Source organism: Myodes glareolus, chromosome 13, assembly GCF_982192425.1.
Source record: "Myodes glareolus chromosome 13, mMyoGla1.1, whole genome shotgun sequence".
Classification (NCBI taxonomy): Eukaryota; Metazoa; Chordata; class Mammalia; order Rodentia; family Cricetidae; genus Myodes; species Myodes glareolus.
Window position 1 is genome coordinate 22,374,168 of NC_142038.1, and position 24,676 is coordinate 22,398,843.

At 43.0% G+C, this 24,676-nt stretch overlaps 1 protein-coding gene across 3 annotated transcripts; it reads left to right on the forward strand.

Moving 5' to 3' along the window:
• Nucleotides 1-381: 381 nt before the first annotated feature.
• Lman1 (lectin, mannose binding 1) lies at nt 382-23,210 on the forward strand. Of its 3 annotated transcripts, none has more exons than XM_048419016.3 (14): nt 382-634; nt 4,356-4,510; nt 4,592-4,699; nt 5,390-5,451; nt 6,210-6,309; nt 7,770-7,893; nt 9,049-9,107; nt 9,476-9,608; nt 10,498-10,691; nt 10,791-10,861; nt 13,671-13,821; nt 19,778-19,899; nt 20,162-20,224; nt 21,286-23,210. In XM_048419016.3, the coding sequence occupies exons 1-13, from the start codon at nt 397-399 to the stop codon at nt 20,196-20,198; spliced, it is 1,554 nt and encodes a 517-aa protein (XP_048274973.3). In that variant the 5' UTR covers nt 382-396; the 3' UTR covers nt 20,199-20,224; nt 21,286-23,210. The 3 variants fall into 3 exon arrangements, with proteins under 3 accessions (XP_048274973.3, XP_048274974.3, XP_048274972.3); XM_048419017.3 differs by having other exon boundaries at nt 20,162-20,211; XM_048419015.3 differs by having other exon boundaries at nt 20,162-23,210.
• The last annotated feature ends 1,466 nt before the right edge of the window (nt 23,211-24,676 follow it).

The following is a 24,676-nucleotide window of genomic DNA, read 5'->3' on the forward strand; positions in this document are numbered from 1 at the left end:
CTTAGGGCAAGGTTTTTCTAAACTACAGGAGGGAGACCGCTACTCTGGAGCTTGGAAAAACTGGTAGTAGGAAAAAGTGGGAATCACCTTCCCAACAGGCACTCCAGAGCTTTGGACCCCTTGCACCTCAAGGTCCGGTCTCTGCCCTCCCTCCGCCTCTCCTCCCCCGCCCCACGCCGCTGGAGTTGTGAGCTCCCAGTCTTGCCCCACCCCTTCCGTAACCCCGCCTACAGATGCTCTGTCCTCAATGGGCCCCGGGATGGGGGAGGCCAGGGGCGGGGCTCACCCCTTGCCCTCGGGTCTCCCAGGCTCCACCAATCAGAGAGCGCCCTGTTGGCCATCCGCCGCTCCAGTGCCCCTCCCTCTCCCGCCGGCCCCTGCGTCCCCAAATCCAAGATGGCGGGGTCCAGACGGAGGGGTTCCCGGGCTGGAGCGCGGCCGTTCCTTTGCGCCCTGCTGCTGTCTTTCAGCCGATTCGTCGGGAGCGATGGCACTGGAGGCGACGCTGCGGCGCCCGGCGCCGCGGGCACCCAAGCCGAGTTGCCGCACCGCCGTTTCGAGTACAAATACAGCTTTAAAGGGCCGCATCTGGTGCAGAGCGATGGATCTGTGCCCTTCTGGGCCCACGCGGGGAGTAAGCTGGGGCCGGGCCGGGGTCGGGGGCTGGGTTCCCTCCTTGCTTTCCGTCTATCTCCCCAATGCCCTGCAGGGCCGAGGGTCAGCTCCAGCTCTGCACGACACAGACGCTGGAGCAGGACTCCCCAGGCAGCCCCTACTCCAGGTCCCCAGCTCGCAGGTTCCCCGCGTGTCCCGAGTCTTCTCACCCAACTTGTCCACCCATTTCCCAATCTTCCCTTTCTTAATCTCATCAGCACTTTGTTTGTTCGGAGGTGTTTTGTTACTTTCTGTGCTCAAACCAGCTTCTGGGTGTCACGTTACAATATACCCTGATGCCACGTCTCAAGGGTACACTTTGCCTGGCCATAGCAATTGAGACCAGTTCCAGCAACCTCCTTCTGCTTGCTTGTTTTAGGGAGTTAGCAGTGACCGGGTTTGTACTTTATTTCCCGAATGCTCCAGGATAGCATAGAGTCTTAGAGTGATTTTTAGGTCTTTGGATGTCGTTCTTAAAGTGTTGGGCTTACACCATAGAACCGCCTCCCAGTTGACGGTGTGTGTGGTCTTTAATCTTCACACTATAAACTTCATATTCGTGTCTTTGTTTAGTTAGTGCAGGAGATAGAGTTTTGTATTGATGGCTTCTGAACTTGGGACTAAGAATAGTCATAGCTTCTCAAAATGAGGTGGTTTCTGCTTCAGGCTTTAGTCACGCTGACCCAGATGACAGAACTGTGTCTGAGCATCGCTCAGTGAAACGAAAACGTCGCCACACTTTTAATGCTGATGTGTCACAGCTGACCAAAGAGTATCGGTAGCATTTGTCTTCCCATAAGCTCCTCGGTGACTGCCCGATACATCCAAGTAGTAAATACCATCTACTTTCGTGTGTAATTAAGGAATCATTTATAGAAGGCCTTTTTATATGTCACGAGATTGTCCAGTGGCTGAAACAAAATGCTTCATTGCTAGAAAGTAATTGCTAAATAGAAAGCACACTTCCAGGAAGGGCCGTTTTCCTCAAATTAATGTGCAATTATCAGATGTAAATTTCATTGAATTTAATGACCAAGTCATTATGTAGTTGAAACAGGGTGCAATGCAATTATGCTGTTACTCAGTTCATTTATTATAAGCCTTCTGGGCTCGTGGTATCAAGATGGCATCAAAGATGATGGTGCATGACTCCAAACACAGGTTTTCAGATCTTCTGTTTGTGTTTTTAAGACTTTTGGAAGTGGTGGTGAATTTGTGGGCACCTCTCCGTCACCTGTCTGCTGTTCTCAGTCTTTTCCACCGCAGTCACGCATCAGCAAATGCAAAGTGTTAATCAACTACTGAAATTAGTTACCGTCACTCTTTCACAGAGCCACAAGCAACAGATATAGTCAGGCTAAAGGACTGGATCTGTAGCCTCGTTGGTAGGATGCTTGCCCAGCGTGCATCAAGCCCTGGGTTCAATCTGTAGCACCCGATAAGCTGGGTGTAGTGGTTCACACTTGATCCCAGTGCTAACTACGCTGGGGGTGGAAGCAAGAAGATCAGAAGTTCAAGGTCATCCGTGGCTGAGTTTAACTACAGCTTGGGTGAAAGACAGGGTGCTGCGTGGGGAGGGTGCTGTCTATTGTATCCCAGTGCAAGTGTGTGGCCAAAGTATTTTACTGTTTCAGTCATGACTTGATCTGTTTGCTGACTCTGACACTCAGTGGTCTGGATGGCATGGACATCCACTGCTTTCGTGGTTTCTGTAACTTTTCATCTTACTCTATTAATGCCGTTGGTCGTTTTTCTCCCTTCTCATTTCTTCTTGCAATCTGTCATTTGAAACCAGAAAAAATGAAGAAACTTAGGATTTAGTTTAAACATAGCCCATTACATTCAGCCCTAATTAGGATCACCCATTTCTCTTTTTTAAATCTTATGTCCTTTTGTACTGTCGGTACATATCCTTAGGTCCACAAGGGCAAGAAATGATAATAATCTGGAACTGTTCATAACTTTCAAAGCTCTCCCCTCCGTTCTCCTATTTGAGCTGTACTAGGCAGCCAGACATCTCCTGTATAGATGGAACGAGAACTACAGACAGACAAAGGTTCTGGGACATTTTCTCAAATCTTCAGATTCTCTGTGCAGGCCTTTTCCATAGTGTTCTCCCCACCCTGTGAGTGTTTGAGCCAGTGAGTCCACTAAAGTATCCTAGCTCTCCTTTTCTCCCTACAAAGTGGAGTCCTCACAGTCAGAATTATTACAGTCTGAAAGAGTCTGTTAGAATTGTTCAAAATGTAGGCCTTTTCACATACCTTGGTAATTAGCCAATAGTAAGAGGATTGAAAGATTTATAGGCATGTTTGGTTTTTTTGTGGCTCAGTTTATTGGATTTTGTGGAGTCTGTGTTTGATCTTTTACAGACTGGGTGTACTCAGCAGTCTGTCTATCCATGCTCCTTGTCCGGTGTCACCAGATGATATTAGCGGTTCCAGTCAGTGACGTTGGTTTTGTTTCCTGACTCTGAGGTCCCGGGAGTCAAACACACAGCCCATGAGTGATAAGACGTGCTTTTTCACTGATCCATGTGCCAACTCCTTAATGTATTTTAAAATTGAAGCCTGCTTGTTGTTGTTTTAAATATGATATTGTTGCACACTCAGTATATCGTATAGATGTAACTTTTAGATGATCTGGAAAACCCCAAAAGTTATGTGCCTAGCTTTGCTGTGATTGTGTGAAACCGAGCCAGCAATATCCCTGTGCTGTGCCTACGTGTGCATTCATATGCATTGCATACCAATGACACACTGAAGATCGGCAGCCACAAGTGCCTGGACTGGGACTTGAACCGGCTACTTTTGAGAATCCCATGTTTTCTCTGAGAGTCCACCGTAGTTAAAGAATTGCTTTATTTATTTGGCCCTTTTCCTGGGAAAATGTATATATGCAGGATATTTTGCATATGATTTTGCAATGTTTAGAGAAGTTGTCAGGCCTGCCCCTTTCATTTACAGACATAAATGATGAAACTAATAAAATACCGGATGATTTGTTCAAAATCACAGCTGAACTTGATCCCTAGTGCTTGGTTCTCATGGTTTTTTTCTAATGTTTTAACTGTATATATACAGTTTGTGGTGTGTAACTGGTGAAACATGTAGACTTTTAATATTGGGGAAATTTTATTAAAAATAGATTAGGAAAATCAAATTCGCAGCTTGCTTTTTTATTAAAAATTCATACAATATATTCTGATGACTGTTTACCCTTCCCAGATCCTCACCACATCCTCATCATCCATCCAACTCTGTGCCTCTCTCTCTTTAGAAAACTAATGAAAAAACAAACAAACCAGAATTTTAAAAAAAAGAAAAACAGAAAAAGAATTTTAAAAATCACAAGAAACATACACAGAAACAAAACCCATAAAAACACAAAATTGGAAACCATAATATAAAAGCAAAAGTTTGAAGCCTTGGTCTCCTTCCTTGGTCTCTGGTACTTTTACTGTGTTATATGGGGATGTAGGATTGCAGGTGCATTTCTTTGTTCAAAGACAAAAAAGATACTGCTCCTTTCACATTTCAAAGTCATAACTGGCAGCCTGAAGCCATGTCTAACAAGATTCTTGTGTACAGTAAGAAGGTAAAATTTCTTCTTTGTAACTCTATATGTAGCAGTTCGGCAGTGATGCATTGAATTCTGCATAATTATAACTTAAAGCTTTCCTCTTCTGATTTTTGCTGTAGATGCTATTCCAAGTTCAGATCAAATTCGAATAGCACCATCATTAAAAAGCCAGCGAGGTTCAGTGTGGACAAAAACGAAAGCAGCCTTCGAGAACTGGGAGGTGGAAGTGACATTTCGAGTGACCGGAAGAGGTCGAATTGGAGCTGATGGCCTAGTATGCCCGTTTCTGTTGCTTGAGCCAGTCTAGCTGCATAAACCACTGGTTCCTAACTGTTTCCTCTTACGTATTTTCCAGGCAATTTGGTATACAGAAAATCAAGGTTTGGACGGCCCTGTGTTTGGATCAGCTGATCTGTGGAATGGTGTTGGAGTGTTTTTTGATTCTTTTGACAATGATGGAAAGGTATATTTTTTTGTTAAAACTGTTAGCCATTTTCCATTTTACTGTATTTTTAGCAGAGTTAGGCTGTGAGAAGGTAATTCGCCTGACACCTTAAATTTAATAATAAAGAACGTGGTTGTTAGTCTGAGCATGGTCATTAGTCTTGGTAGCAGAGAATCTCACAACTGAAAGCTTTGCAGACACGATTTTTCCCACACTAATTTACAGTCATGATGAAGAAGTAGCTCTGAGAACCTGTCAGTGATTCACACCGTGTATGCTTAGTAACTGAAAAAACCAGCATGAATCTTTAGATGTGGGCAGTGAAGCCAATAGTGTCTAGGAAGCCATGGCGGTACTCAGGTGCTGGGCGCGGTGACCCTCACCCTCAGCTCTCCTGTGTTAATTACTTTTTGGTCAAACGTTCTGATGACATCTGAAAAACAAAACATACTTAGATGCTGAAGCATTAACCTGTGGCTTGGACGCTTTAAGGTTGGCTGGTGGTCGTCCCTTTAGCTAGTTGTTACTGATTTCCAGAGGTTGCTGTCAGCAATTTAAAGAAATTTTAATGATGCATTGAAAGCTTAGGCCACACTATTTCAGAAGTTTAAGAGTTCTGGAATCTTAGCAGTATGAGTTTTCATAGCACATGAAGAATGGTGAAGTTTTCTATGAAACATACTAAAATATTTTCTCTTTATTTTTTAGAAAAATAATCCTGCTATAGTAGTTATAGGCAACAATGGACAAATTAATTATGACCATCAAAAGTAAGTGGGATTTTGCCTTGTTTCTCATTTCAGCTTTTCTTTGGCAACCTCATGAAATATATTGCTTCACATCTCAACACTCTCCCAACCAAATAAGATGTTTCTTTTCTTGAACTGTTATATTGTAACTCACTGAAAAGTTTTACTTTTCCTTTCCTATGTTGAAGTTCTTTCTGTGAACCAAACTTTTCATGTTTATTGAAAGAGATCTTTCAAAAATGAATTTAGTTTTCACCCAACTAATGAGTCCCCAGTCATTAAATGTGTCACCATTTTCAACACTAATGTCACTTTACGACTGTCGGTGCGTTACAGAGTTTCCAGGTGTTGAGTGGAAGAAAATTTCTTACCCACGCCTGGCTTTGGTCTCTCCTATCTCGGTGGCTGCTATGGTGGTGGTTCTTTGCCATCCCTGGTCGAGTGGTTTAAACTAGAAGTGCCTGGCCGGTTCCTTTAGATTCAGCTTCAGCTTCAGCTGGCTGGGGTGGAGGTGACTCCAGGAGTGACTGGGGTGCAACTCAGTTGTAGAGCCCTTGCCTAGCATATGTGAGACTCTAGGTCCAGTTCCCAGTACCACAAAAATAAACAATGAGTGATCTGAATGCTGTCCTCTCTCCTAATAGCACATCCTCCCTCCCTTCAGCACCCAGTGGCCTTGGGACTTCCCTTCCAGTGTCTCCAGAGTTCTGACAGGAAAGACTGAGTCTTCCTGAATCTTGAATACTAAAAGCCTTCTTTTCTTCTCCCTCCCACTGCAGTGATGGCACCACTCAAGCTTTAGCGAGTTGTCAGAGGGACTTTCGTAATAAACCCTATCCTGTGCGCGCAAAGATTACCTATTACCAGAGGACGCTGACGGTAAGTGATGGGAACCAAATAAGCAACACTCTTCCTGACTTTTCTTTTGAATTTTTGACAGAAGTTAATGTACTTAAGCATGGGTATCTGCACATCTGTATGCATTGCCCTGAGAACAGAATTAAGTGTGTTATCTGGTGTATGTTATTTCCTGTAGTGAGCTTTGTCAGTAAGTTTCTGCCTGGTCAGAGGAGCACATATCCAAGTCTTCAGGATACCAATATGAGTAAGACAAAGACCTTTCTCTTTGGAGAGCTTGCAGGCCCTAGAGGAAACACTAGTGTCACTGTGCTGTGTGACAAGGGCTAGGGAATTGAGATAGCGTTAAGGAATTGTGACCTTGGAACCTGCACCCTGAGAAATGACCCTGGGAAAAGTCCAGAAGTGGTTCAGTTGAGATGCACCTCAGAGCAGGACCGGGAGTGTATGTATGTTTCAGGCACAGAAAGCAGATAGGGTCTCAAAGAAGCTGAACGTTTGAGAGAGCAAGTAGTTTGCTGAAGTGTGAAGACAGACGTCCCGGAAGTGGGGTGGAAGGCCTGACAGTGACCCTCCTGTGAGGAAGGTTTAAGAGAGTTGGTGTTCTCAGCAGGAAGTGGAATTGTGGTGTAGGCAGTTTTAACAAGTGACTTAGCCTGGCGTTTTGTGCTTTAAATGCAGCTCCGCAAAGGGCCAGGCTCTCTGGAGAAACTGAATGTGGGAGGTTTTAAGTAACTCAGACAGAATTACAGTTTGAACAGCTCCGCCCTATCCACAGGGCTCCACTCACTACCAGACCTGAGGTGACAGGTGCCTAAAGGAAGACCGGAGAGATGGGCAACACTGTCATTGGCTAACCCAGGATAACCAGAGCATTTGAATTCCTGCTGTGATCTATTCAGAATGACCACGACTCCCTAAGAGTCTGCAAGAGAGGAACTTACTTCACTGTAGAAAGATTGTTAAACTATCAACATTTTCTCTTTTTGAGCCTTTGACAAATGATGGGTTAAAAAAAATGAAGTGAACGATCTTACTGTGTAATGGTGGTTAGTAAGTGGGTTTATCGCAAATTATCCTTTGTAGGGCTGGGGAGTGGATAAAGAACTCGGTGCCCTGTGAGTCTGAGAGGCAGAGCTCAAATTCCCGGAAACTGTGTAAAAACTGAGAAGGAATGTGACCACCTGGAATCCCAGCACTCAAGAGCCAGGGCAAAATGGCTTACTGGTCTAGAGAATCACTGAGCTCTGGGATCAATTTAAGGACCCTGACTCAGTCAATAAAAGGGGAAAGTGGTTGAGGAAGATACCCAGTGTCAACTTCAGATCTTCACATGTTTACTCACATGCAAACACAAACACACACAATATCCACATACAAAAAGAATTATAACAATAGAAGGAAGCAAGAGTGAATATTATTAATCACAAAATGCTAAAATTTATTTTGAAATAATCTACAACTGTAGTATGTCTTTCCAGGTCATGATCAATAATGGCTTTACACCAGATAAAAATGATTATGAATTTTGTGCCAAAGTGGAAAATATGATTATCCCCCCACAAGGGCATTTTGGGATATCTGCGGCAACAGGAGGTCTTGCAGGTAAATCTCACCATCTTTTAATACTGAAAGCCTGTGAATGATTCTTACTATTGATAGTATGTGTAAGGTATATTGACTCGATTCCATTTCGCTCCTCCATCTCTTTGGAGCCTTCCCATGGCCCATTCTGCCAGTCTTTGGCTGTGTTGGCTGCATGAATGTAAATTACACCATTTATTTAGGCACATTTTGTAGTGAAGGGGACATATTTCAAGTTGAGGATATAAAAAGTTAATTCCTAAGTGTTTTAGGGCCCTTAAAGTTGCTGTATCATGTACAAATGACTTTGGAAACCCAAGGAAATATTATTTGGGGCAAACCTTAATGAAAATAATTGCTGTTATTTTCCATGTTTGTTGATGAATGAAGCTCCTCCACACCAGTGCTGCTTTGTACTGAGCGGCACATCACCATATAAATCCTTCCCAGACTATAGCTTGTTCTGTACCACCCAAGCAAAGAGGGAGGAGGTCTGTATCCCCATTTGTTTTCAGGTGTTGCCAAGTCCAGGTGAAGGCAGTTTCTCGGGGGTCACACGGTCACCGCCAAAAGTCACGGTCTGGATTTTTTATTCCTGACTATTGAGCACATGCTCTCTCCTCAGGTTACCCAGTCTGCAGTGCCTCAGAGTCTGTTTACCCAGCTCCCCCTCCAGAGCTCCCCAGGAAAGGCAGAAGTAGAAGGGTGCTGAGCACTTGGAATAAATCACTCCACACCACAGTATGGATGCAGCCGCCAGGACTGGCACAGCAGTTCACTGCTGTGGGGTCCAGTCTCCTTGGTTCCTGCCTTTAGCTTAAACAACCTGGTATTAATCTGACTTTGCACGGTTTAGATAAAATAGAAGTATTATTATCAGCCAGCTGAGCAAAGCAAGTATGGAAGGGCAGCGCTGGTGTGCGCCACAGGAAGGGCACTGGACACAGGTGGACGGGGTTTGTGCACGTGGAACAGGGCTTTTTCCGTGCAGGAGCGCCCTTCACTGTCAGGCACACCCCATTCATTCCAGTTAATCCCTGCTGCACTGCTGACCTGGGGTTAGGTTTAGAGTAGTTCTAAAGTCAGGCTTTCATAAGTAGTAGATACCTGTCAAGTAAGTTCACAAATATGAACAATTACTTAAAACAATTCTTGAAATTTTTTTCTTAATTGTAGATGACCATGATGTTCTTTCTTTCTTGACTTTCCAACTAACTGAGCCTGGGAAAGAGCCAGTAAGTACCCTTTTTCCAAGCAGTTAATTTCCAGTTATCAGTGGTGTTGCCCTAACTGTGGGTTTTGAATAGACTGACGTCAGTCTGGGTCCTGTATGAGTTCCTGAACCTCTGTAGCATGCTTGATGCTTGTTCAGTCTTAACTTCTGGATTTTGTCAGGGTTAAGTGAGACCAGTGTGCGTATTGTAAATGCTCACTGAATGGCAGTCGTTACTGTGATTTCCGGTATTGTTAAAACCAGGAAGAAATTAGCTGTAGTTTAGGTAAGGGACAGCCTCAGGCCAGTGGTGGGGTAGTGAGCTCGAGAAGGACACATGCCAAATGTCTCACCAGTTCCCTTCCTGTGACCTCTTCTTCCCTGAAAAAGCCTACGCTAGAAAAGGACATCTCAGAAAAAGAAAAGGAAAAGTACCAAGAGGAGTTTGAACACTTCCAGCAAGAACTGGACAAGAAGAAGGAGGAATTCCAGAAAGACCACCCTGACCTCCAGGGGCAGCCAGGTAAGTTGTGGCTGGGCTGGCTCTGCAGGGACACCTGGGTGTGTACTGTCTGCCTCATCTCTGCTGTCTCAGCACACTCAGAATTGCTGGGAACAGTGGGAAAGCAAGTCCTGAGTCCTTCAGGGCCTGAGAGTGTGGCTTGTAAGGAGCGCATGAAGAGCACCATAGCTTTGTGAGTGAGCATGAGCCCCTGTGTGGGAGCCCGGTGAGGATGGCGTTGACATGTTCACCACTGTGTTCTCTAAACCAAACAAATGAAAAACAAGAGACGGTGCTGTCCTCATGGATGACTGCTAAGTAAAACTATTAAAAAAGGGGAAAAAAAGAGCTCTCTTTCCCACTTCATTGTTACACATGGCTTTATTGAAAAGTTTGGACAGTTTTATGCATGTATACAATGTATTGGGATTATATTGCTCCATTTCCTTTGTTACTTTCCTTTCCCTCTGAACCCTTTCTTTCCAGCTAGTCCAGTAGTGGCCATACCATTGAAGAAAATGACACCCTCTTTCCCAGTACCTTCCCCTTACTACTGAGAATCCTGGACTTTAATGGTGGAAACTTTAAGTGCTAGTGTAAGCCAAAAAATACTAAGGCCTTGTATGTTGTTACATTCTCAAAAACGTAACAGTGTCAAGGCCAAACAGACTGAGTGCTTCGTACCTGCTAGTTTTATGTCTGGTCTGTTCCCCACCAGCTTGATTGATAGAGGCTGCTTGGTAAAGCCTGTGTCTAGCATTTGACTGCTGTGTAATGTACTGTTCTCACAGTTATCAGTGCTATGATAACTAGCATGTCATCTGTGAAACTGCTTGAAGTAGATGTACAGTTGGTTGTTCTCCAGGTGTGTAGAGGATTGTAATGATTGTAATTTGCGACTACTTTACAGCGGATGACATATTCGAGAGCATAGGAGATCGCGAGCTCAGACAGGTCTTTGAGGGACAGAATCGTATTCATCTGGAAATCAAACAACTTAACAGGCAGCTGGATATGATCCTTGATGAACAGAGGAGATATGTGTCTTCCCTGACAGAGGAGATCTCCAGGAGAGGAACAGGGACCCCAGGGCAGCCGGGGCAGGTAAACTTTCCCACACAGCACCCCAGCCAGAGACAGTCAGAACAGTGCTGTGCTCACGTGACCCGTGGTGCTAAGCTGCTTCGTCTTGCTTCCCTCCAGGTCTCTCAGCAGGAACTGGATACTGTTGTGAAGACCCAGCATGAGATTTTGAGACAAGTGAATGAGATGAAGTAAGTACACAACAGTCATGTGTGAACATCTTGTCCCTTGTCCTAAAGAAGCTTGTGTGCCTGCTCCCCTGTGTCAGTGTCCTTCAGGAGGGTAAGCTGCAAATGTCTAAATTTTAAAAACTATTATAAGCTGTAAAACGGGGAAAGTGCTACTATTAGTGTCTTTAAAAACAAAGAGGTTTACTGTAGTGAGTGGAGACCAGGTGTGGGCCTGTCTTTGGAAATTAGGGGACTGAAGTAAGCTGTCTCAGCACTGTGAGAAATGCTGGGGGTGGAAGGACATTTACTGTGGCAGGCCTGGAAAGCAGGCATGCTTGCCCAGGAACAACTTCTGATGCCATCTCTGCCCATGACAGGCTGAACAGAGCTGGAATAGACAGTCTATGGGCAGTTGAATGACATATCTCTAATGGCAATGGCTGACTCACACAGGTAGCCAGCCTTCTCAGTGTCTGTGACGGAGAGCACAGCCCATGTGTGTTTCCGTAAGCTAATATGTCAGTGTTCCCACCTGGTACAACCCTTGACAGGAGATGTCAAAGTGAGTCTTTTAAGGGCTGAACAACCATACGGGACCAGGTTAAACAGAAGATCAGAAACTAATGACTCAACTGACGACTGGAAATTTGTAATTTGCTCCTTAGCATTGCATTTAAGAAACATTTTTGTTGTTGGTTCACAATTCCAAAGTGATTACTAAATAGCTAAATAAATAGATTTATTTTAGACGTCTACTGGGTTATATAACATAGTATTCTTTATTTTGATACTATTTTTCAAAAGATTTATTTATTTTTATAATTGGGTGGTTTTACCTCTATGTATGTTCATACCGTGTGCATACAGTACCTTCAGAGACCAAAAAATGGTATTAGAGTTCAAGGAACTGAGGTTAGAGGTGGTTGTGAGCCATTATGGGAGCTAGGGATGAAACTCGGGCCCTCTGGAGAGCAGCTGGTGCTCCTAACCAGAGCCATCTCTCAAGCCTTTTATTTTCTTGAGTTTGAACGTTAGACACTGTAAAACTGATACATTAAGCTTCCACTTATCTTTCACCCATCTTTTAATGTTGATATTTTACATAACCAAAATGTAATTGCAAGAACCAGGAAATTAACATTCATACTATATGATCAACTAAACAAATGACCTAGTGGGTCCTCCGTCATTAGTGAGCTGGAGCGCGTGCGCGCTCACACACACACACACACACACACACACACACACACACACACACTCTGTACGTATTACCCCTTTCAGACCTGCTACCTCATGCTCCCACCCCATCTGCTTATCACTAGGATGTTAAAGCCATAGATAGGACGCGAACGTCACGTCTAGAAAGAGCCTTACCCAGACAGGCTTATGGTTGAAGGTATTTTCAGGGAATGGAAAGAACAGAGTAAGAGATAAAGTCAGAAAGGTGCAGAGACTCTTGGTTTTTATCTATTGGGGGAAATCACCAGACTTGAATGTATTTTCTACTGTCTGTGGTGGACACATGGTGGCTTACCATTCACAAAGCTTTGAAAGTACCACTAGCTAAAGTACCTTCATCATTTTTGGGTACATTCATCCCTTTATGTAAACAAGTCTGTTATATTTCTTACACTAATAGAGTGCTTACCATTTTTTACTGTCGTGCTGTCTCTCACATCCACAGGGCTCCGTGGCAATCAGTGTGTAAGGATGGTGCATAGGGTCAGTGATTGTCACACAATTCCTTCATACTTGAGTCGGCAATGCCGCTTGTGCCGCTTTGTTGACTGACTTCCTGGTGGCGTTCTGGGCTCGTACCTGAGGGCCATCTGATAGGAGCACAGAGTGGTAGAGGCACAGTTCCTGTCAGGAGTCCCTAAGACCAACAGAATCTCTGGTTTGCCAGAGGCACTCAGAGAATGCAGAAAGCTACTGTGAATCTGGTCATGGTTTGTTACAAGAGCAGCAGGGTCATCACGAAAAGGTGGGTACGGAGGAGAATGCAGGAACACCGAAGCTCCCTCTGCCCCTCCCAGCAGCCGCCCAGTGCACACAGGGCTTCAGGTCTTGAATTATGATCTGAAAGTGATAAGCGTGCATTAAAAACTGTACTACCGGTTTTGAGCTTTATCTTTCCCTGGGCTGTGATATGGTTATTGGAATGATATGGCTACAGCAGGCAGTGGTGTCTAACCTCAAATCTCAGTCAACCACTCAGTTGTCAGAGTCAGCAAGCAAAACTCTGCTGAGCTATGTGCTGAGCCAAAGTGTTCTTCATGTGCTAGAATTTTCCCTAGAGAACATTCACGTAGGTAGGGGTCTGTGAGCTGGCCTTCAGTGCTATCCCAGTCCCTCTGGAGGTCGTCCTTTAAGGTTCCAGTGAGCAGGCATGCTCACTGCAGTGTTTATGCAGACTGTTCACACTTACCTCATGTTACAGAATCAGCCAGGAGCTCACAGGTCATCTCCTGGGAGCTGGTGTTGCATCAGGTCAAGCTGCACTCTTCTAAGTACACATTTCTTTCCTGGGGCTCTTTTTCCCCTTTTTCATTTCCTCTCCCTCCCCCCCTCCCCTCATGACCTCTCCTTTCAGGCAGGGTCTTTCTGTGTAGCCCAAGCTGGGCTTAAGTTCCCAGTCCTCTGCCTCAGTCTCCAAGTATGGAGCTTATGGGTATGTGCCACTATGGCTTCCAGTTTTGTATTTGTTTCTTTGGGTTTTTGTTTTTTTAACAATCTGATGTGTTGAGCTTAAAAGGGGTAACCATTTGAAATGTATAACTGGAAACAAAAAAGAAAACCCTTGTGATATCAAAGGGCTTTTGTGTTCCAGGAACTCCATGAGTGAAACGGTGCGGCTGGTCAGTGGCATCCAGCACCCTGGCTCGGCAGGCGTCTATGAGACCACTCAGCACTTCATGGACATCAAAGAGCACCTGCATGTCGTGAAGAGAGACATCGACAGCCTGGCACAGCGCAGCATGGTGAGGTCCCTGTGCCATGGTTTGAGCTATGCTCATGTTCTGTCCTAACTGTCCCATAGGTTCCGAAAGCCTTTGGATTTGGGTTTCCTGGGTAGAAAGCAGAATTCGGTGCCTGCACTTGTCATTGCTTACTAGGCAGGAGCAACAATGGGGGTTTTGGGTATGGCATTTATATTACCAGGCAATGAAAATATTTCTATTCCCATTTTAATATCCTCTATAATCCATTATTTTGAACTTGCTTGAAAATTTATACATATACATGAAGTGGACTTTTTCTTTTTTTGTTTGATTTTTTTTTTCTTTTTTTAGTATAATATAGTCTGATAATAGTTCCCCCTCTCTGAACTCCTCCAAGATTCTTCATTTGGTAACAAAAAATGTGCAACTGGGGCTCTGTCTTCCCAGCTATTTGGCAAGCACATTTAGATCAGCTTTGTATTTGTATATATCTTAGGAAGCTGTTATTGTATTGGGTTTCTATACAGCCCTTCAGGTGGCCGTTAGTTTTAGCCGTCCCTCCTCATTTTCCTCTCTCAACTCCTTTTTCTTCCGTCTCCCCTTTGGTTCCTACTGTTCCAGTCCCCCTCCCCATACTCATTCATAAGTGTCTATTCTATTTCTTCTTCCTAGCGTGATCCAGTCCTCCCGCTCACTTCCTTACCCTGTAACCTTGATGATTGTATGAACTGTAGCCTGCTTACCAAAGACTTCACAGCTAGCATCTATATATAAGGAGACGCCTAGCATTTTTGTTCTTTGGGGTCTAGGTTATCTCAAGATTTTTTTTTTCTAAGCTCCATCCATTTACTTATGAATTTCATTTTTTTAAATAGCTGAGTAATATTCAACTATGTAAATATACCCCATTTTCTTTATTCGTGAATACATTGACAGACATCTAGTTTGTTTTCAGTTACTGGTTACTATGTATAGAGCAGCAGTGAACATGCTTGAGAAAGTCTCTGTCATAGGATGTAGATCCTTTGGGTTTATGCCCACAAGTGGGACAGCTGGATCTTGAAGTAGATCTATTTCTAGCTTCTTGAGGAACCATCACATTGATTTCCATAGTGGCTGTAGAAGTTTGCACTCCCACCAGCAGTGGATAAGTATTCCCCTTGCTCTGTGCTTGCCAGCATAAGCTGTCATTTGTTTTATTGATCTTGGCCTTTCTTATTGGTAAAAGAAGAAATTTCAAAGTATTAACTTGCATTTCCTTAATAAAAGATGTTTCTTTAAGTGTTTCTCAGCCATTTGAGTTTCCTCTTTAGAGAACTCACCGTTTAGATCTGTACTCTGTTTTTTACTTGGTTTATTTCTTTTCTTAATGTCCAGTTTTTAAGTTCTATGTATATTTTAGATAATATATATGTTTAGATAGATAGATAGATAGATAGATAGATAGATAGATAGATAGATAGATAGTATCTTTTAGATAGCCCTCTATTGGATGTGTAGTTGGTAACAAATCTTTTCCCATTCCGTTGGCTGGTGCTTTGTCTAAATGATGGTGTCCTTTGCCATACAGAAACTTTTCAGTTTCATGAAGTATCTTAGTTTGTGTTTCTATTGCTGTGAAGAGACACCATGACCATGGCAACTTTTATAAAAGAAAACATTTAATTGGGACTGGCTTACATTAAAAGGTTTAGTCCATTATCATCATGACAGAAAGCATGATGGCAGGCAGGCAGGCAGGCAGACATGGTTCTGGAAAAGTAGCTCAGAGTTATACATCTTTTGATCTGCAGGCACAGATCTACAGGCATGGAAGAGACAGTGAGTCACTAGACCTGACTTGAGCTTCTGAGACCTCAAAGCCCACCCCCAGTGGCACACTTCCTCCAGCAAGGCCACACCTACTCCAACAAGGCCATACCTCCTAACAGTGCCACTCACTGTGGGTCTGTGGGGGCTATTTTTCTTTCAAAACACCCCAACGAGGCCATTCATTATTGTTATTCTTAGTTCCTGTGCTATTGATGTTTTGTTGAGAAAGTCTTTTCCTATACCAATGAGCTCAAGATTATTCCCCATTTTCTTTTCTATCATTTTTATTGTATATGGCCTTAGGTTGAGGTCTTTGATCCATTTGGAGTTGAGTTTTGTGCACGGTGATAAGAATGGATACACTTGCATTTAACTACATGTGGACACCTAGTTTGACCAGCATCATTTGTTGAAGATGCTATCTTTTTTTCCAATGTGTATTTCTGACTTATTATAAAAAAAAAACAAAACAAAAACAAAAAACAGGTGTCTGTAGGTGTGTGGTTTTATATCTGGGTTGTCAATTCTATTCCCTTGATCAACATGTCTGTTTTTTATACAAATACCATGCAGTTTTTATTACTGTAACTCTGTTGTACAATTTGAGGTTGGAACTGGTGACACCTCCAACAGTTCTTTTATCATTCAGAAATGTTGTAGTTCTCCTGTGTTTTTTTGTGTTTCCAAAGTAAGCGGAAAATTGTCCTTTCAAGATCTGTGTTGTAATTTTGATAGGGACTGCATTGAATCTGTAGATTGCTTTTGGTAGGATGGCCATTTCTACTATATTAATCCTACCGATCCATGAGCATGGGAGATCTTTCCATCTTCTGATGTCTTCTTCAGTTTCTTTCTTCAGTGTCTTAAATTTTGGATCATACAAGTCTTTCACTTGCTTGGTTAGAGTTATACCAAGCTTTTGTTTGTTTGTTTGTTTTTTGAGGCTATTGTGAAAAGTGTTGTTTCCTGATGTCTTTCTCAGTCTATCAGTAATCAGAAGGTTACTGGTTTTGTGTGTATGTGTTTTAATTTTGTATCCTGTTACTTTGCTGAAAGTGTGTATCAACTGTAGAAGCTTCCTGGTAGAGTTTTTAGGTCACTGATGTATAATTCTGTCTTAGGGTTTTATTGTTGTGAAGAGACACCATGACTACAGCGGTAGTATACAGGAAAACATTTAATTGGGATTTGTCTTACAGTTTAGAGGTTTAGTTCATTATCATCATGGTGGCATGTAGGCACGCATGGTGCTGGACAGGTAACTAAGGTGTCTACATCTAGAGCTGCAGGCAGCAGGAAAGGAGCATGACAAGGGGCCTGGCTTGAGCTTCTGAAACCTTAAAGTCCACCCCAGTGATACTCTTCCTCCAACAAGCCACGGCTCCTACTGGTACCATTTTCTGGGGGCCTATGGGAGCCATTTTCATTCAAACCACAACTATGATATCATTTACAAATAAAGATAGTTTGACTTCTTTCATTCTACTTTTGTGTCCCCTTGTGAAGAAGGACACTTAAAAGAAATCCCACAATAGCTCAGAATTGAGAAATAGACAGTTATTTATTTAGGGGTAGGCTCACAAATCAGAATCCTCTGCTGGAACTGAGAACAGAAATTCCGCAGTGGGAAAAGAGAGGCTGGAGGCATGCTCTACATTGGCATAAATAGTATAAGAGGCTACGCCCCAGTGGGCGGGTAACTACTGGCTGTAGGACTTTCTACAGCACCGTGACTGCCTCTAGTTGCCTTACTGCTCTAGCTCAGACGTCGAGTACTATATTGAATAGGTGGGGGGAGAGTGAGCAACCTCGTTGTTCCTGATTTTAGTAGAAATTTTGTATTCCTCTCTGTTTAATTGATGTTGGCTTTGGGCGTGCTGGAAACTGCCTTTATTATGTTAAGGTACGTCCTTGTATCTTAGACACTTCAGGACTTTTATCTTGAGAGTGTTACATTTTGTCAAAGGCTTTGTCTGCATCTTATGAAATATCATGTTGTTTTTGTTAATGTCCCGTTTCTATTTCCATAGATTTCATTAGTGCATTTTTTCATATTCTGTTTAAGGACTCCAAATGAATTCACAATAGCCATTTTGAAGTCCTTGTCTTGTGTTTCAGCTATATTGCATTTCCCTAGTGGAGACATACTTTCCTGGGTGGTAATGTGTTTTTATGCTGCTGACTAGGCATCTGAGTTTGGGATGATTGTGATTCTAGGTGTTGTCTTTGCTGGGTGAGTTTTCTGGTCCTTGGTTTCTGTTGCACTCTTTGGGTCTTAGAAGTATGCGGTCACAATGTGTTGTCTGGTAAGGAGTGCTTCTGGGGTCCCTGGCAGCTATAGCCAGCAGGTATCCTCAGTAAACTTGTTTCGGGGTGTTGGGAGTGACCTGCAGGAATGGGGATGGACTGGAAGAGCTGGGGGCTGAGAAGATGACAGGAGGGAGGAAAGATGGGTTTACTAAGAGTACCTCTGGGGTCTGCAGCAAATGGAGGAAGGGAGGGAAGGCTAGCCCCTGACGGTAGCCTGCTGCATTGCTGGGAATGAGACTGGGGGATTTGAATTGGAGGACTAGGAGAGTGAAGATCACCTTCCTGATTCTCTGGTGGGAGTGGTCATTGGGGTTCCAGGGAGAGAGAAGCTAAGTTGTTAGCAGTAAAGGATGGGATGAGGAAGGAAGGCTGTAGGACATAAGGTGTTTTGATCAGACCCATTCCCTACTCCCTCCCCTCCTACCACTTCTACTCCCCCCACCATGTGCTCTTTAAACCCCAGACAACTTAGTGCTGCCTGTGTGTCCATGAGGGCCACCCCCAGAGCATTGACAGTGCATTAGGGGTCACATCCCTGCAGAGAACTGACTCAGTGCAGTAGGGGTCACATCCCTGCAGAGAACTGACTCAGTGCAGTAGGGGTCACATCCCTGCAGAGAACTGACTCCCGCCCCCTGACAGCCGGCAGTAGCCAGTAGGAGTTAAGCTGGGGTAGAACTTCATTAGCTCTTCCCTCCCTAGTACTAGGATTTTAGCTGACTTGGTTTTGTATATTCTTGTGAGTCTGTGTTTTTAAAAGCATATTTCTTTGGCATATGTTCTCCCAAGGTTCTGACCTGAAATTTTATTGATACTTTATTATTATGTCACATCAGATAAGCTGTCTAAGATTAGATAGAGTTAAATAAGATTATCCTGAGTGCTTTCCTTGCTGGTGGCCTTGTACAACACGTATTTGGAATATGGTTGGTCCTAATCAAGCTTAGAAGAAGCAGAAGACCCAAACCCCTTGAAATACGTTACGTTTATGTCAGCAATAATAATACTAACATGACTTTCTCAAGATCATTAGAGGGAAAACACTCTAGTCTTCAGTTTCCAATCTCATTCCCATTATATCTGGACCCTGCCTTTCTTAACCATTTCTATGTTCATGCCTTGAATCATTTTTGCAAATCTTACTTACTAGTTTTCTTATTGGCCTGACTTTTTATCCAAATTGTAACATTTTAGTTTTGTTTGAAGATATTTTCTTTGTTGCAGTGGCCAACTTGGTGCTGTGGGAGGGTGTGTCCTAAAAACTGTGCCTCGTAGATGCAGCTGGATTGAGAACAAGCAGTCCTAGAAGCCACTATAGGGGACGTCTTTGTCCCAGATGTTTAGTTAGCCCCTTAAGATACCTTGTCTTTTGGAGACAGAAGATGGACAGTTTTCAGAAGTCAGTCAGGTTTGACGTGAGATTGCAAAGGCAGGAAGCAAAATTCTGTTTGAGTAGTTTGTTGGTAGGATGCATGTAATTTATCGTATGGACTGGAACGTTACTGAGCATGAGGTCTGCGCTGTTGATTATACCAGGACAGAACTTGTGAACTGGAAGCATCCAGAGCAGTAGGAGTTTGTGGGAGCCCTGTTCTCTAGAGCCTTGAAGGGCACTGAAATCATGGTTTGTAGTGAAGTTGGGGGCAGGGGTAGGTGGCACCAAGTTGGCACAGGGAGATCCTTCTTATGTCAGTTGCTCTTTGAAAGAAAAAGAATTTTTAAAAGATAGTAAAAGTTAAATAGGTAGAAAATATTTAGGGGAATGGGTAAATGAAAATACTTGTTTATTTAACAGAGTTCTATAAAATTACACATTTATGTCTTTCCAGGCCATCAATTTGACTAACTATAATACAGATTCTTTGCTTTACAGCCGTCTAATGACAAACCAAAATGCCCAGAACTACCACCATTTCCGTCGTGTTTATCCACAGTCCACTTTGTGATATTTGTAGTCGTGCAGACAGTGCTGTTCATTGGCTATATCATGTACAGGTGAGTCCTGATGACATTTGACCCAACATGTTTGGGGATAAAATACTTGTGAAATTAACTAGGACCTTAATGCAGCTTTCTCTAACATAGACAATTCAGTGCAAAGCAAACTTGTTCACTAGTCTCTTGGGTGTGCATGTTTAGAGTGTTTATCTCAGTATTTTCTACTTCAGGGGGCATTGATAGTTTAATTTAAAGAATCCTGTTTCTTTCCCAAATTAAATATATAGAGCATCTGTTGATTTTCCTTTTCTTTTTTTAGGACTCAGCAAGAAGCAGCTGCCAAAAAATTCTTTTGACCTTCATTTTCCTGTATGTACATCATGTATGTATGAATGTGCAAATGTTGTCTTTTCGAGGGGATTTGGTATTTAAATGGCTCCATAGTCTAAGTTATTAAATTTTGTATAAAATAGCATTCATTTTTCAGTAAAAATAAATCTTCAAGACAACCACATTTTGTTCATAGTACCACATGTCTTTCCATGTCAGCGAGCTTCTGGTAGGCAAAGTGCAGCCACTGAAGAAAATGATGACAAGGCAAGACATAAAACAGGGCAGCCGCCGGCTGTGGGCATTTCCCCTCCAGCTCCGCTATCGGAGGGTTCTTTCTATATTTATATAAACGAGGTCTAAACAAGAGCACCCTATTCATGTGAGTCTTGTAACCAAAGTCATTTTTAGAAGTGAGAATTCCCGATCCAAGAGTGAGTTCTAGAGTCCTTTGGTCCCAGCACATCTCCCTGTGGAATCAATGATTTGTCTGAGAGCTTGAAGCATTTAATGAAATGATTTCCCCCTCAATCTTGGATGTGTATTTCACTTCTAAAGAAAACTTCTGTGGGAAGTGAATAACTACTTTTTGCCTACATCATTTAGTTGAGAACAGTCTTATGATGATGATTTTTAATGGATATTTTGCCTGTTGGTATAATCATTCATGATGGCCATTGTCTTGAATATCTTCGTTCTAATAATGTCAATTTGATATTACAGAAATAATTTTTATACTTTTAATCTGTGGAATTTTTTTCTCCCAATCTGTCAAACCTGTAGTTAGCTCTAATTACATGTTCTACAGCTATTTTAAATTCACAGGACTTACAATACATTCTGGTTTATATTACTCTGGTTTGTGACTTTCAAATGTAAATTGAGGGGGCTATAGCAGAAGCAGCTCTGAGCTATTTGAAAACAAGTTTGTAAAGTAAATACTTCCTGTTTCTCCTTTAAATGCTAGATATAAGGATGCCGTGAAGCGTCCATTGGTGAATTAGCCAGGAAACATTAGGCTAGCAAGAGCTGATAGCAGCGCACGTTAGCTGTAGGTATTTGAGGAACCACCTGTGACATTTTCAAGTGCAGATTTCACTTTTCTTTTCACAGCTGAGCTAGGACTTCCGCTGGCTTCAAGACAATTTACCTCTTATTAAAGTAATGGTCTCGTTTGCTATGGGATCCAGAACAACACTGTTTAAGATATGCAACTAAATTGTTCTAAGCCTTCGTAAGTTTTCCCTCAAATGTTACTTGCAGATGGGCTAACAGCCTAAACTCTATGTGAAGACTTTATAACAGCGGTCTGTGCTGTGCACCGTGTGTGCCGTCCTGCCTCGCCTCTTCTGCTGGCGTTCCTCTAGATCTCAGACCGTGTCCTCGCAGTGGCTGCAGAAACTGCAGCATGCAACACTGCTCACTTTCCCCTCTGCAGCTGACGTTCTGAAACTCATGCTCCACAAGTGTCATCTTCCAGAATTTACTTACATTTTAAAAAAACTTTCAGGAAAAAAAGCCAAATTGTAGTCATTGGGAAATCTTCTTGAGATAAAAGGCTGCCAAAGCCAGCGTGACAAAGTCCACAGTCATGTGTGCCTGAACATTAAAGGAACCCCAGATCAGGGCAGTGTACACTTTGCAGGCTCAAGTCCAGGGGAAGCGCGCTGATCATTCCTGACGTGATTCTATAGGGCAGCTAGCCCCTATAGAGGAGTGGAATCATTTTACTTGTTAATTGCTTAAAAATCACTCAGCAAGATCGTTCACGCAGTATGTCTGTCTTTGTTTTCCTCATGATCATTAAATCTGAATCTTCTGAGCAAAACCCTGCTCTGGGGGAAATTATCACTGCCAGAGTTCCTCCGTTCTGTAGTGTTCTGTGTAACTGGAATTGTTCACTTCTAACACCAGCAAGTATTTTACAGGTGCCTTGGATTAAAACAAAATTTATTTTAAAACGTTAATGTAATTTTATGATGCCACTTTTGAAAGAAATTGCAATTATGTATTTGCTGATAGATTTGTGTAATACGCTGTTTTGTTACAATTATTTGAATGCTTTCTTTAGCATAAAATTTCCCCATGAAGTCATACACAATAACAGCGTTTTGTCACATATCAAAGACACGTCAGTGTTTTTCAGGACATGGCCTGTGGACCAGCCATTCAGTTCCTGAAATGCTTATGAGGAATACAGATTCCAAGGCTCCATTCCAATCTAGCCACATCACAAATCAGGTGGGGCTTCAGAGTGTCCATTCCACAGACACCACTGACAGCTGAGAACCACTAAAATGAGGAGTGGGGAAAGCCGTGTGTGTGGTGGGTGTTTGTTGGCTGGAAGCTGAGCTACGCACGTTTTCGCTGTCATTGAGATCAGCAGCTCTGCTGCTTCTTCTGTGCTTGTTCCTGTTTGTTAAAGCTCGTTGTTCAGCAGCAGCTACAAACCAACCGCTGGTCAGCTGACCTCTTGGCGCGACAGTGATGACTCTGAACCTTGCAGAATCATCTGTGGCTCATGGCGAAGCATACGTGTGCTCGTCAGGAAGCCTGCCTGCCGGAGCTTGGCCTTCTGATTGTCTCCAGGTTTATCTCAGACAGCTGCACATGTGATAACTTGAGGACAATGGAAAAGACTTGAATCAGGGCTTGCTCACCTGCTGCTCTGCTGAGAATCGGTCTCTGTAAAGAACTGACTGGTGGCCGGGGTCTGAGGCCCTCGCAGGGCCTAGTGCTGGCTGGAGAAAGGTGATGAACAAATTAGTCATTGGGAATTTTGTATTTGTAAGATTTAGGGTGAGATCAGCTCTTGCAACTTTTTAAAATCTGTATGTTGCCCGTTTTAAGACATTTCCTTTATGATGTTAAAGTTTAAAGGGTCTTCTATCCGCTGTCAGTTTCAATTATATAACATTTTGTCAAGGTTTTTTGTTGTTTGTTTGTTTTTGTTTTGCTTTTCTGATTGTTACTTGATGCTAGCTGGAATTCAGGAAATGTCAATGACCTTATTCAAATAAAAGAAATATTTTAGTAAATTGACTTTTTCCTTCATTGATTTGATGTTGGGGCCTAAGTAGCTATTTTCCAAATAGGCCCTGTTTTGCAGCTGTATTTTATTTATCTGTAATCTGCACCCTGCTGTTCTGTCTCCAGTTGCCCACGAGCAGCTTTAAGAGAAAATGGGTTTCATTCGGCTTGTACTAGCCAGCTAGTCACATCCAGTCAGGAGCAAGGAGAAAATGAATGTATGGCTGTTCACCCCTGCCCTACGATGAAGTCGGGAGATGGTACCACCCAAAATGAACAGCCCTTCGGCCTCCATGAGCACAGAGAAAACAGTCTCCTGCAGAAATTCCCAAAGGTCATTGAGATGCTCTGACCAGGTTATTCTAGATTGTGTCGAGCTGACAATTAAAACTGACCATCACAGCTGTCCAAGGTGACCTGCCATCTGTGACTTCAGCTCATGGAGAGATACAGTGGATAGCGATGGATAAATGTTTACCTTTGCCAGTGATGAGAAATACGTATTAGTCAAGACAAGGTATTTAGAAATTAAATTGCTGGTGGGAGTGCAAACTTGTACATCCACTTTGGAAATCAGTGTAGCAGTTCCTCAGGAAACTGGAAATCAATCAACCTCAAGGTCCAGGTACACCACTGTTGGGCACATATCCAAGGGATGCTTCATCCTACCAGAGGGCATTTACTCAATCATGTTCATTGCTTCTCTATTCATAATAGCCAGAAATTGGAAACAACCTAGCTATCTCTCAACAGATGAATAGATAAATATGGTACATTTACACAATGGAATATTATTCAGCTGTTAAAAAGAAATCATAAAATTCACAGGTAAATGGGTGGAACTAGAAAAAAATCACTCTGAAGTAACTCAAGACTCAGAAAGACAAATATGATATGCATTCACTTATATATTAGCTGTTGAGTCAATGATAAACAAGCTACTATCCATAGAACCACAGAGATTAGGTATGGAGTAAGGGGCTATAGTGGACAGATAGCTCTCCCTAGGAAAGGGAAAAAGAATAGATGGATGGGGTACTGGGATGGAGGATCAAGTGGGGGGGTAGGTAAGAGGGGGACGAGGGAGGAAATATAGGAGCAGACAGCGAAAATTAAAGACACTTGAGGGGTAGTATGAAAACCTAATACAGCAGAAGCTTTCTAGAATGTAAGACCTCACGGGCCACAGTGAGGCTTAGGGACCCAGGGGCAGAGGGAGCCGTGGGAACAGCAATACCTATCTGTCTCACTTTAAGCACCCTGTGGAATTTATTTCCCTTTCCTGGAAGAACAGAAGATTCCCCAACCATCTGTACAAAGATCTTGCACACAGCAGAACATAGTCACTGGGTGTCAAATACAATCACTGCTGCAATACAGCAAGACACAAGATGTGGTTTCTGTCAGCGGGAGTGTCGACTAGGGAGCGAGTCAATTCCATATCCCAAAGCAAAGCGCTGGAAAGGGATATCCC